The sequence below is a fragment of the Sceloporus undulatus genome, chromosome 4 (genome assembly GCF_019175285.1).
Source record: "Sceloporus undulatus isolate JIND9_A2432 ecotype Alabama chromosome 4, SceUnd_v1.1, whole genome shotgun sequence".
In the NCBI taxonomy this organism is placed as follows: domain Eukaryota; kingdom Metazoa; phylum Chordata; class Lepidosauria; order Squamata; family Phrynosomatidae; genus Sceloporus; species Sceloporus undulatus.
The window spans coordinates 102,518,486-102,532,738 of record NC_056525.1 but is presented as its reverse complement, the minus strand read 5'-3'; the positions used below and the strand labels follow the sequence as shown (position 1 = coordinate 102,532,738).

The 14,253-nt window shown below is 43.4% G+C and overlaps 1 protein-coding gene across 3 annotated transcripts in view; it reads right to left on the bottom strand.

Annotated features, from left to right (window-relative positions):
* The window catches only part of LOC121928113 (calcium-activated chloride channel regulator 1-like), a 37,943-nt gene extending 27,708 nt beyond the window's left edge, over window positions 1–10,235 (bottom strand). Inside the window, exons 1-4 of one of the 3 annotated variants that reach the window (XM_042462406.1) lie at window positions 10,166–10,235; window positions 5,803–5,981; window positions 1,496–1,636; window positions 733–883 (exon numbers count right to left, since the gene is read on the bottom strand). In XM_042462406.1, coding sequence (XP_042318340.1) covers window positions 733–883; window positions 1,496–1,636; window positions 5,803–5,958 — 448 coding nt within the window. In that variant the 5' untranslated portion in view covers window positions 5,959–5,981; window positions 10,166–10,235. Of the gene's footprint in view, window positions 1–732; window positions 884–1,495; window positions 1,637–5,802; window positions 5,982–7,321; window positions 7,351–7,985; window positions 8,167–10,165 lie in introns of those variants that run through there. The other 2 variants (XM_042462405.1, XM_042462407.1) reach the window with 2 other exon arrangements.
* Window positions 10,236–14,253: the final 4,018 nt, after the last annotated feature.

Below are 14,253 nucleotides of genomic sequence, written 5' to 3'. Positions count from 1 at the left end.
GACATAGAGATGGCTGTGTATACAGTTCTGTCTACCAATATCATGCTGACACACCTCATTCCTAGCACAGGTCATGTAAGGAAGCTGTCCAGCCCACCTATTGTTCTTCACATGGGCGGGGTACATACCGCCACTTTGCGGCGCTCTGCCGCCGCCGCCGGTAGGTCCGCAGGGGAGCCGGAGCCTCCACACGGCGCGACTCCCGCGCGGACCGGAAAAGAAGCTCCAAAATGGAGCTTCTTTTTCCGTCGCATTTGCGACGTAGCGAGGCGCCAGGGGTGCACTCGCTACGTCACAAAGGACGCGACCCGTACGGACGCTCAGCGTCCGATACGCAAAGATGGCGCCGGCCATGTAGAAGGGCCGGCGCCATCTTGTACGGACGGAGTCCGTACTAGGCCCAGGGACGTCTATAAGAGACGCCCCTTTTTAAAAATAGGACGTCCTCCGGACGTCCCAAATGCCGGTGCAGAAAGCACCAAATTTTGAAGACATATAATAATGTAACCCAATAGCAATCCACATGGCTTCAGAAAGATTTTTTTTCTGCAGCTTGAAAAATGTAGTGATGAATCAAACATGGAATTCCGCTAATTCTTATGTAAATTTAATATCCATTAAAGAATGTACTGAAGATAAGGCATTAATGCTTTCTCATGGCTTTCCTAATTCTGAGATCTTTTGAAACTTTGACTAAAAGCCGACATTTTAATTTGAATTAAGAGGTACTACCTCGTGATCCATAAAAATCACGCAAACTGTCATTTGTCATGAAGTTAGGAGTGAAATGAATGTAGCGTCCCTGTTTAGCACATCCTCCATACTGCAAGGTGTAGGGATCATCTCCATATTTCAGGAAAGGTTCTGCCACTATGACATCAGCCTAAAATAAAATGAGACCTTTTTAAAGAGCACTAACAAAAGCAGAAGTAAAAGCAGCAGATGCAAAAGAAGAGGAGGAAGAGGAAGATCATGACCATTATGAAGATTTGTTTAAAAACAAGTCTCAGCATGGCCAGCTTGTATCCAAATAAGGACCACAGTGTTTGAACATACATGATCTAGCTAAGGGTGTAATTGTTAGCATCTTGTTTCCAAGATAATTTCTGGAAGATTATAAGTAGTGGGATTTAGAAGTTACAACACTTCACAGATTATTCCCTATCTCACCTTAGCAACTGGTATTCAGAGGTATGTGATCCCTGTGTAAACCTGGAAATTACCTTTGGTTGTTATGGCTTTAACAATGACCATTATCGATCCTCTATTAATTGATCTAATGAATCTTTCTTTAAAGCTATTATCGTATCCATAGGAACATTAAATTGTATACAGCCCAGTTCCATCCAGAAAGTCCCACTGCATTCAAAACATTTTCGTTCTATTAAACATGTATCTGATCACTGTGTTATCTTGCATTTGTGCTTTTTTAAAAAAGAAGATTGGGCAAAAATTACATTTAGATTTTAAAGGTAGCTTTATACTGCCCACTTACATTATCATAGGATTCTCTGGTGACTCTTCTGTATTCAGGTTTTGATGTCCATGTTGAAGGTATTACAATTTTTATAGTCTTGAAATAAAACCTCTGCTCTGAAGCTTTAAAGAGATAAGATGAAGCCTCTTTAACCATATCCTAACAGGAACAGAAAAAGAGTACGTAATGTGTTTCAGAGCTATATTCAGGTCAGGTGCTAGGATCTTTTGTTACAGTTTACATTACTTGCATTTGTATCTGCCAACAAATGTTTAGTTGGATTTCTTGCATGATGTATTTCTTAAAGGCAATATGTAATAGGTGGGATGGAAACCAGTGAGACCCAGACACATTTTCTTAAGCTTGTAGGCTGAATTCACATCTTTACCCCTCATACTGTTAGATTCCCCCCTATAACTTCAACAGCACTTTGACAATGCAGAAATTTATTTAGCATAGTGATTCCCAAAGTGGGCTGTACATCCCCCATGGGGGTACTGGAAAGATCGGGGTGGGGGAGAGGCAGTAGGCGGGGGGGGAGGGGATGGCCTTCAGTCAAAGACTTGGTGTGCAAGAAAGGCAAAGGGAACCAGCATCTTTAGGACCGTGGTGGGGATAAGAGGTTAGAGCATATGGTGGTGGGGGGAAATCAGTGGCAAAAAGGAGCTTTCACATTTGGGACCCTGCTTAAGCTTTGTGAGCTTTACTGGGACCTGGCTGGCAGGTTGGAGCTGTGGTGCTGCTCCTGCTGTCTTTTGTTAGACAGGTCGGGAGAAGAGGTAGCAGAAGAAACAAAGGAGCGGGAGGAGTATCCAGGGTCGATTATTCTTGAAGAGAGAGTCCTTCCTTGCCAGGGAGAAAAGTTGAAAGCCAGTTGCACCCCTCTCCACTCAGGTGAAGGATTGAGAGTCTTTCCTCATCGGGGAGAAGCTTCTCTGTTTGTACCCAGTTGCCTTTGGAGCAGCTACTGAGCACCTAGTCAAGCAGTGACTGAGAATCCTCTCGCCCATGCCAGCCTTAACCCACAAGGCTATCATAGACTTTTCAGTCAATGTTCAACCATCCGCTGCCTTGCTGCTCCTAAGGTGATTGACAAAGAGAGCAGTGACTGAGCCCCAGTCAAGCACACAAGATCAGCATGGTGAAAGACTCCTCAGTTGCTGCTCGATCAGCTGCTCAATTGCTTCTCTCTTTGCTCCTGGTCACACTTGGAGGAGCAACTTAGCAGCTGGCTCTCTGGGCTTGATTTTGCTGTAAGGCCAGTGCAATTGAGAGGGAGGAGTAGACCTGGGCCACTGCCACTGCTGTATTCACACATGAGAGGCAGAGGAGGAAGAGGCAGTGGCAAGCTGGGTGCAGCTGAGGGAGATGCTGCTCGCCAGTGGCAGCTGCACTAAAAATAGACCTAATATCAAGAAATAGCCATTGGGCTGCACTAGGATGGTCGCTCAAGAGGAAAAAGGGGCAGTAAACCGGAAAAGTTTGGGGACCACTGATTTAGCACATGAAGCTATACTTGGTATTGAGAAAACAGGTGGGAACATGCCATTTTTGAGCTACTGTCTGCTGTTAGAAGCAGAGGAGAAGAGCCATTAAAACATTGGTAGTACTGGTAACTTGGCTATTAACAATATAGGTTTATACCGCTAGAGTATATAACCAGCCATTTTAGGTTGGGTGGTTATTTGTACGTTCACAAGTTAAAGGCTGCTGCCGCATTGCAAAAATAAAGCAATTTGACACCACTTTAACTTCAATGGATCAGTGCTATAGGAATTCTGGCATCTATAGCTGGTTGTGGCACCAGAGTGCTCTGACAAAGAAGGCTAAATATCTCACAAAACTACAAATCTCAGATTTCCATAGCATTCGCTATGGATATTAAAGTGGTGACAAACTACTTTACTTCTGCAGTGTGGCAGCAGCTGATATTTGGTGCATATGCATATACACAGCACCTAAATTAGTAGAAATGTCTGCAATGGGACATTTGTACAACTATCTTTCAACCAAAGCAGAAAGCAAACCAAAGAGTACACAAAACAGTTGATCTACTCCAGCACTCAAAGGAAACTGAATGCTTGTGTGCTGAAATGGAGGTCTCTTTTGCTACCAGTGGCATCTGAGATGGGGAAAGCAGAAAGGGAAGGGCCTTCATGAAAGTACCACCTTGCCTATGCTTCCTCTAGGAGGATTCGCCAACAGTTTCAACTGGGCTTGAGGAATGAAAACTGGTGAAGGGAACATATTAACTCTCCCCTTTTGGGGGGTTCTGTAAGTACAGTAGGCCCTTGATATCTGCTGGCGTTTGGTTCCAGGATCCCCCGTGGATACCAAAATCATTCCTGCATGGCAAGGAGTTGGAATGGATGGCCCTTGTGGTCTCTTCCAACTCTATGATTCATTGAATACAATGGCATAGTAAGATGGCACCCCTTATATAAAATGGCAAAATCAAGATTTGCTTTTTGGAATGTATATATTTTTAAAATATTTTCATGTTGTGGATGCTTGAATCTGTGGATAATAAATCTGTGGATATGAAGGGCCAAGTGGATTGTACAGCCAGCTTTCATATCCACACATACTTTATCCATGGATTTAACCATCCACAGCTTGAAAATATATCTTTAAAGATATCAATTCCAGAAAGAAAAACTTGAACCCTAGCAGATACCAAGGGCCCTCTGTATTGATCATGGGCAGTGGAGCTGGTCCCTTGTAATTGTGGATGCTGGTAGGAATCTTTTAGGGATTGTTGGGAGCTTGGGTTGACATTTCTTTGATCTGGAGTTTATTGGGTTTTGTGCCAATTTACTCTTACAGGCAAATTTTGTGAAGACGCAAGGGATGGTTATCTTGGGTCCCTGCCCCATCTCTGTTGTATTTCTTGCCACCAAAAAAGACCTTCTCATTTGGCCATGTTTTGGGCCACTGACTTATTGTTGAAGAAGTGGGCTTTAATGTAGAACATTTTTCTCCTGGCATGCTATTAACATTTTAAAAAAAAAATCAGTTGCTATTTTAATATAATCATTTTCTTTGTGTTTTAATATTATTGCTTTTTTTTTAGTCCTGACCTCTTTTAAAATCATGTTGTGAGTCACCTTGGTTCCAGTATGGGGAGAAAGCCAAACATCAGCGAATAAATGAATCACTTTAAAATGCTGAAGGGAAGTATTTATATTTTCCCCTTCAAATTTTATCCCCCAAATAATTAACGTATTTTGATATTGAGTTATATATTGAAATTTGGTGCATGAACATCTCATTAATAGAAATGCCTGTAAATGTGATGTTTTATTAAATAATCAAAACTCACAAAAAATGACCTCACAGGATAGAGACAGAGGGTTAACATAACCATGCACAGGAAGGGATGTTGGCTTATTATAATCATAATTCTCTCCCTTTCCAGTGTTCAAAATAGCATTGCTTATATACGCCTCTCCTCACCCAAAAATACCTGCTACTACTTGTGCACAACAGAGTAATATCAACAAGTTGGAAGAACTCCCAGCTCAAAAGTTTGCCAAAGTATAAAAAATATTCCAACAACTCCTACCCTAAAAAAAGCTTAAATGTAATGAAGATGACCCATGCTCAACGGCCATAGAACAGCAACCAACTGTTAGAAAGCAGAGCAGGGAGGAATATGTGGGAAGAAGAATGGGATAAATTGTCCTGGGACATGGCTGAGTGACTGAAAAAGTTCACAGAAGCACATCTTGTTGTTGTGTTCCTTCAAGTCGTTTCTGACTTATGGTGACCCTAAGGCAAAACTTTCATGGTTTTTTGGTTTTTTGGACAGGTTTCTTCAGAGAGGATTTGCCATTGCCATCCTCTGGGAGAGTATGACTTGTCCAAGATCACCCCATGGCCAAGCCAGGATTCGGACCCTGGTTTCCAGAGTCTGTAGTCAAACACAAAAACCACTATGACACACTGGCTCCTTGAAGCACATCTTACTGCAACTTTTTGTTGTAGATCCCACTTATACCCTTGAATTAGCCTTAGGAGACTGTAGGTGCATCTACACTGTAGAAATAATGCAGTTTGACACACTTTAATTGTTATGGCTCCATCCTACAGGATTTGTAGGATGTGATTTGTAGTTTTGTGAGGCATCAGCACCAGGATTCCATAGGATGCAGATACAGCACTTAAAGTGGTGTCACACTGCATTATTTCTCCAGTGTAGATCCTCCCTGTAACAGTCTGTAATATACATACATGCTAATAGAATATTTTCCTGCATTATTGTAAATAAAGTCACTAATGGCTAAATTTCTAAATTAATACATTAAAGAAACTAGTGATCTTACTTGTATGTTGTTAATGATTTTGTTATCTTCAGGTAGCCCAGGGTTAATTCCAATAACAACGTCCTCAAATCCACCATTGTTGAGCTTTACAAGGGTCCCCTTCGACCCTTCATGCAGGAGCACCACCACCATTAAAAGATGCCACAGGTTCAACATCTTTGCTTGTGTCAAACTGTATCCTGGACAGAAATTATGGGACAGATGGGTTATTTATGCAAGTGTGTGCGTAAATATGTATTCACATATACATACACAGAGAGAAAACCTGTGTTGTGTTTAATGAGTATTTTATGGCAGACTTTGTTCTGTCAACAACATTCAGGGACTTGCTCCTAGCAGATATAGACGGCAACCATTTCTTAAGAAGACGGGTCTCTTAATTATACATCTCCATGAAGAGCATGAAGCTTTTTGAGGGAAAAGGGGCTGCTAATGCTGCCTCCAATGGGGACAGTCCAAGTGTAAGTTGCAGTTTCACCTGGACATCAACTGATGGAGGCAGAGCCAGAGGATATTTATGTCCTCCTGTTTCCCTTCGCCTCCTCTTTCTTGTTGTATGCTTTGGAGCAGCACCAAAAATGTTGGGCATTGCCAAATAAAACCTAGAAACATTCATAGAAATAAGCATTCATGTTTCTTCTCTTTTGGAATTCCTCCTGGACAGAAGAAGGCTGAAGTGGAGGTCATGTCCTGGAAAAGGAGGACCTCTGGTCACCCTGTGTAGGAAAGCCTTTGGAGGCCCCAGTAGGCCTATTGGGAGGACTGGGGGTAAAGTTAGGCCTTGGTAGGCCTATTGTATTTGGAGCAGGCCTACTGGCCTCTGGGAAGATTGTAGGCCCCAGTGGGCCTCATTGGTTTAATTGTAAGCCCCCCCTTCTTTTGGTTTCTTTGTAGACCCCTATATGCTTTATACAATTCCCAAATTTTTGTCCTCCAAATGTTTTGCACTTCAGCTCCCAGGATTCCTGGACATCGGCCATGGTGGCTGGGGCTTCTGGGAGTTCAAGTCCAAAATACTTGAAGAACCAAAGTCTGGAAAGCTCTGCTCTGTAGCAGTGGTTCCCAAATTCTGGTCCTCCAGATTTTTCAGATTTCATCTCCCAGAATTCCCGACTGCTGGCCAAGCTGGCTGGGGCTTCTGGGAGTTGAAATCCAAAACACCTGGAGGACCAAAGTTTAGAAATCTCTGCTCTGTATCAGTGGTTCCCAGTCACCTGTTTCAGACTTCAACTCCCAGAATTCCTGACTGCTGGCCAACATTGTTGGAGCTTCTGGGAATTGAAATCCAAAATACTTAGAGAACCAACGTTTAGAAATCTTTGCTCTATAATAATAAATAATAATTATAAACGTGTATTTATATTTCCTGCCTCTCCCACAGATCGAAGCAGGATTATATCAATAAAATAATACAATAGTACAAATACAATCAATAAAACACTAATAGTGAATTAACAGCATTCCTATTAGTTCTCTTAAGTAGCAGTTCATCAAAGAGCCAACAGTGGTTCCCAGTCACCTGTTTCAGACTTCAACTCCCAGAATTCCTGACTGCTGGCCAACCTTGTTGGAGCTTCTGGGAGTTGTAATCCAAAACTTGTGGAAGACCAAAGTCTGGGAATCACTGCTCTCTCGACTCCCCCCTTTTTAGTCTTAGCTCCCTAGTTGGCCCTTCTATTGAGGCTTTTGTAGGCCCAGTAGGTCTGTGGGTTTGTTGTCAGGCCCATTGGCCATTGATGTCAGAGGCCCATCGCCTGCTGGCCATTGCCCCCTTTGCTCTTTTGGGACTGATTTTAGTAGCAGAGGATATGGGAGGGGTCTGTATCCTCAGGCCTAGTCAAGCCTTTTGAGGCACATTGGGGTGACAATGGCTCTTATGTGGGCCAGGCAAGCCACCTGCCTTCAGGATTTGGGTGGTTTGGGTATAAATCCATACACAAACACACACACACACACACACACACACACACATAACAGTACAGAAAATTTTCTGACAATTTTGTGGCCTGGGTCATCAAAGTGCCCTGGTGAGGATGTCATATGCTAGTCTGGATAGTTGAGAATCAGGTAGCTGTAGTTTATTTCCATTGTTGTTTTAATCTGAATTTGTGGGTTCTTGGCTGTGTTAATAAGGAGGAGGCACAGTCATAGCCTTACTGGCTGGTAGCCTGATGAATACCTACCAACAGTGGTTCCCAGGTGTCTCTTTGGATTCAAGTTCATACGTTGATATGGAGAATTTAAATCCACCCCGTACACTATAATCCACCCCATACACTCAGGTCCTCTGCTGGTTTACTCCAGTCAGCCAGGACTAGGTTGGTAGCTGTCAGCCAGATGACATTTTCTTTAGCCATCCTTTGACTGTAGGGATGCCATAACCCGGCGGCCCCCGTGACAATCACGCTTTTGGGGGGCCCCTCACGGTCACGGCCCAGTTTGGGGCCCCCCCATGCCTTGTTCCCGGTTCGGGGTCCGCTCCTCCGCGCGCGGCTGTGCGCCACTCTCCCCACCTGGCGCACTGGTGTAGCCTAGAGAGCAGCTCTTTAAAACATCTGCCACTCAGAGCTATTATATACCAAGTGAGCCCACTTGGTATATATACCCTCAGGAAGCCTTACTTTTCAGGTTACAGTGAGCAAAGAAAAAAAGGCCATCAATCGTTCATGTTTCACTGGGAGTTTAATTGCCTCATCTTTTAAATGTAAACCGCGTCAGTATTCTTGTAATTCTTTATCACAGGATCGTTTTTGAGGCCCTAAACCCCTTTAATTGTAATATGCAAATTTATCCCGAAGCTGACCAATGAGAAAGAAGCAATCAGCCCTCCGCTTGGGTTGGTTTTCAATGGCTTGGTAAAGGAAGAGCTTTTGCCTTGCTTGTAAATAGGAAGGGCTTTGCGGTAGCAAAGGCTGCAGAAATAGTTTGACTCCCCCCTTAAACATCCATGGCTCAGTGCTATAGGATTCTGGGAAGTGTAGTTTCTTGTGGCACCAGAGCTCTTTTGACAAAAGGAGCCTGAATAATCCACAGAGGAGGCGTTGCCTGGGGGCTGCGGTGGAAGAGAGGAGGCTGCTCTGGATGGTCCTGGCACTTCCCTTGGCTCCCTCCCTCCCTCCGCCTCCGCCTCCTCTTCCTCTCGGAGCAGCCCCACAGCCAAGGTGAGCTGCTCATTCACACTCCCAGGCTTTTCTCTCCCCCCCCCCTGCACTTTGAGACCCCTTTAACTGCCAAAGCTCAATGCTCTGGAATTCTGGTGTCTGAGGCATTTGGCCTTCTCTGTCAGAGAGCTCTGGTGCCACAATAGACTACAATTCCCAGGATTCCCCAGCACTGAGCAGTCTCAAACTGGATTCTTTCCTCAGTGTGGATGCAGCTTTGGTGAGGAACTCTGGGCATTTTAGTCCAGCATTGTTTTATTTCTGCAGTGCATTTTGGATTAGAGACAAGGTGACCAGGCATCCTCCTCCTTTTCCAGGACATGTCCTCCATTTGGATCATGGCTAAGAAGCATGGATTTATAATTACATGGGTGTTTTTAGCTTTTATTTTTGGCCATGTCCTACATTTTTTTGCTTGGATGCCCTACATTTTGGGGTGAGGACATTGGTCACCTTGGTCAGATAGCTTTCCAGGGGTTTAACTGCCATTCTGCTGTGGTGCTGGAACAGACCACCATTCCCAGAATTCCATAGCATTCAGCTGAGGCAGTTAAAGTGGTCTCAAACCAGATGATTTCTCCAGTGTAGATGCAGCCCAAGCCTTTTGCCTCTCTTATGCCTGAGATTTCAAAGCCCAGCCTTGGCACCACAACAAACTACAAATCCCAGGATTCCATAGGATGGAGTGATGAGAGTGAAAGCAGTGTGCAGCAGCCTAAGTTTGCTTAATGCAGTTCTTAACATGGTGCACCTCTTGCCTACAGAGTCTCCCAGGCCCCAGCGGGGCCCTAGAGTCTCCAAGGCCTCACTGGGGCTTGGGAGAGGCTGTCTCCCAAGCCCAGCAAGGCCTTGGAGAAGGTTTAAAAATGTAGGACCTTTTTTTTGGTTAATTTCCTGGCCAGGAAATTTTAAAAAAATGTCCTACATTTTAAGCCTTGTCCTACATTTTTCCCAGTTTTGAGGTCCCCCGGGATGGCAACCCTACTGTAGAATGACCTGCGGGAAGAAATTTTACATCTGAATACGCTGTCCAAATTTAAAAGAGCATTAAAGACCACTCTCTTCTGGCAGGCTTATCCGGATGGTTTTCTTCTTCTTCCTTTAACCCCTGTTAAATGTAAATCAGATAACTAACTCCTGTGTAACTTTATACTAGATTACTAATTCCTTTCTATTGAGTTAACAAACAGAACAGCACTTACCTATTAGAAGAATTTGAAGATGTAGCCGTGTTAGTGTCTAATGTCAGTATGTAGAGAGATCTTGTAGTACCCTGGGGACTAACTGAAAGAAAGAAGTTGGCAACATGAGCTTTTGTAGGCTTAAATGCATCTGAGGTAGTAGACTTAAAGCTACAAAAGCTCATGCTACCAATTTCTTTTTTTCAGTTAGTCTCAATGGTGCTACAAGATCTCTCTACATACTGTTAGAAGAATGTTATATTTAGGCTTCTGTCTTTGGTTCTGATTGTGAAAAGCCTGATGGAGATCTGTGAACATTAGTGAAATCACTCCCTTGGCCCCCTGCCTTTCAAAGAAGCCTCTTATTGGTTAATTTGAAGAGACTATTAATTATAATTTTGTTTCCCAATTTGCATTGTTTAAACGCCTGTATTTCTAAAATACCGGGTAGGCTGTTCCTCTGTCTTTCAGTTTTGAACCATCCCTACCCAACCATGTGCACTCATTAGATAAGTGTTGCTTATCAGTTACCATGCACTGCCTGGCATATCTTCCATCCCCCTGCATCCTGCCCTTGCACTAAGGGAAAGTTGCATTGTCCAAAAAGCCGTGTTTCATATATATATATATATATATATGGTTTCTCATAAAACGGTAGGATTTGACATACAAACTGAAAAATGCATCTATTGTATCTACTCATGTATGTCTAGAAATTTTAGTCAAAAATTGACCCAAAAACTCTGAGTCAACTTATCTACAGGTCAATATATGTACTATACTTTAACTCTTATTTAAATGGAGTCATTCCCCTGGTAGAAGTCAGGCGTGTAGGTTGTCCTGGAAGCACTGATCCTTCTCTATTTTCTCAGCCCCCCAGCCTTTAGGGTGTGCAAAAGCAGTTATACCTGCTTGGTTTTTTTAAGTTCCTTGTCATTGTTTTCCCCTGCTTCATCCTTAAGATCCTTTGTTACATGCCCCTAAGTTTGCCCCTTGCTCCATGAGTCATATAAAAATCCATATGTTTGTCCCCAAAACCTGCCCTCAACTTATACATGAGGTAGACTTATAGTCAAGTATATATGGTATTTAAATTGTAAATTAAATTTTGCTCTTAGGTGTCAGCCTTTAACATGACTTCTAGTCAAAAGTTTTTCTGGATTTAGAAGTTTGTCAAAAACGATCCCACCCCCCACCCCCACCCCGTCTCAAACTCCCAGCTTCCCTCATTTTTTAATCTAGTCACATTAGCCCTGGGTATGTGCTCTATTAAAAGCCATTTATTATAACTTTCTGCTTTATTGATATACCTGCAAATTAAACACTACTGTCTTTTCATCTTCTTACTTTCCAGGTTTGCAACCAGATAGCAGTTAGAACCTCCTGTAATCACATTTTGCAGAGCCTCTATATTTTTTCTCCACTGTGGGAACAGAAAATTACCATCAGATACCACAATGGACAGTTCATTTCATCATCAGTACCCTCATCCCAGTGATGTCGGGGTGTGTGGAGGATGTGGTCCACACTGAGTGACACCTCAGAAGAGGGGTAACACCCACTCATGCTCTGTAGTTCACATTAACTCCATCCTCTTTCCCCCTTCCCCCTGGGAAAGGGGAGTAGTGGGGCAGTCTGGCATCCTTGCTTGCCCCCTCACATTAGAGAGGCCAGTGGGGCATGTGTGACAGGAGGTTATGCATCAGGTGTGGGTTGTTTCAGTGTGGTTCTGGCAGGAAGAAATAGAAAAGTAAAAGTAATATACCCAAACTCTTGGAGGGAAGAGAAGCACAGACTATGTATCAACAAGTGTAGATGGAATAAATCTTGTGAATGCATCACATTTCTAAACATTAAAAAATGTGCCTTCTCCAAGTGTCCTATTCCCCTGGAGTTGAAACTGCTACATCACTGAGGCAAACAGTTCTGCTGCACTCACAGTGTTTTATCACACTTTAAAATCAGGCAAAAAGTTTAAATTGACTCCTTTTACAAGAGGCACACATGCACCTTGAGCTAGCCAAACAAATGAGATACACGCTTTATGATTACTCAGTTTAAATACATGCTGCTGACATGACTCATCTGAGTAGCAGTTTATGTAGACTGTTGCCAGGAGGGGCCTGCATATCCCCCAATTTTAGTTAGTGCACAAGCTGAAGAAGAAAGGCCCACCCAGATTCTGATTACTCAACAGGAGCAGCAATTGTCTCAATGAATGAATCCCCTATTAGGACAAGTACATTTATTAACGTTTCATTTCACATAACTGGTCAGTCTTCGGATAATAATAATAATGATGATGACGATAAATTTTATTTATATACCGCCTTTCCAACAGATCAAAGCAGTTTACAAAAATGCATAAACAGTTACATAAACAATTACATAACACATACACAACTAAAAATTCATCCCCTTACCTTAACTAAATACAGTTAAATTAATCAAATTACAGTTAACATCAGAATACAGTTAAATTAATTACATTAAAATATAATAAAATATACCCTCCAAGGGTGGACTGGCCCTTGCCCTCCCCTGAAACGGCTCCCCCAAAGGGGTGACCCACCCACCACCCAGTGTCAACCCCGCCAGCTGTCTGTGTAGTGTATACACGTTGCACCTCCCTTATGCTGAAATACAAAATGTGAAAAACTCCAAAATTGTCCACATGGGTGGTTGGGATAGTGACACCTTTGCTTTCTGATGGTTCAGTCTACACAAACTTTGTCACATGCACAAAATTATTTAAATTTACCTTCAATCTCTGTGTATATACTAAACATAAATAAATTTCAAGTTTAGACTTGAGTCCCATCTCCAAAATATCTCATGATGTGTATGCAAATATTCCAAAATCTTAAAAAAACATATATCCAAAATCCAAAACACTTTTGATCTCAAGCATTTTGATAAGGGATACTCAACCTGTATATGTCTTTTCACAACCCTGGGATTTTATACATTATGTACCAAACTCTTCCTTTGTTTCTTCCAGTAATCTTATTTTCTTCCTTGATAGAAAAGAAAAGTGGTTTGCTTACTTTTGACATGTATGCCATGCATGCATTAGACACATTTTTTCTTTACATATCTGAGACACAGGCATTTGACTATCGCTGAGGGAGACAAGGCTGTGTGTGCCATCCAGTCTGGCATGAACTGGACCCATATGGCTACAAAAAGTAAAAATAAATAAATTAAAAACATTGTGAGCTTTCCCCTTTACACATGCACATGAGAACCTTTTCAACATACTGTGACCTTACAGTATGATGGAATTCTCCATTTGGGGATAAAAATTGGAAGGTGCAAGTGTTGATGGGACTTTTGTGGTCCAAACTCCTGCATCAGGAGGCATATGGTGGTGGGAGAAGGGACTTTCGTTCCAGGGGAAGGCGAGATCGATGCATCATATCTATCTATCTATCTCGCCTTCCTGTCCCCCTCCCAACCTGAAGGACCTGAGGGTCTCTCCAACCGTGCCACAAACCCTGTCGCTGCTCCTGTGCAATGCCAGGTCTCTTAATAACAAGACCCACATCCTCCAGGATCTGTTGGAGGACCTGGCTTGCATTACCGAGACCTGGCTGGGGCCTGAAGGGGACGCTGTGTGGGCTCAGGCCCTGCCTGCTGGGTACTCGGTGAAGGACCAGCGCAGGTTAGGTGGGCGGGGGTGTGTGTGGCCTTGATACATAGGAACACCGTGTCCCTCACCAGGAACCACATCCGACAGACCTCCTACATCGAGTGTATTTACCTGACCCTAAAGGCTAGGGACAGTCTAGGGATTCTGTTAGTGTATCGGCCACCCCGTGCATTAGCGGACTCCCTTAACGAGCTGACACAGCTGGTCGCTGAGCTGATGCTGGAGACGCCCAGGCTTCTTGTCCTGGGCGACTTCAACATCTCCCTCATGGCCAGCTATGTTCCATCCGGTGCGGCTCGGGAATTCATGGATACCATGGCGGCCATGGGCCTGTCCCAGCTGATACAGGGTCCTACGCATTGTGCGGGTAATACTCTCGATTTGGTCTTCTGTTCGGAGGCGGAAGATCCGTGGGTGGAAATAGCTAATGTTTCCCCCCTGTCATGGACGGATCACT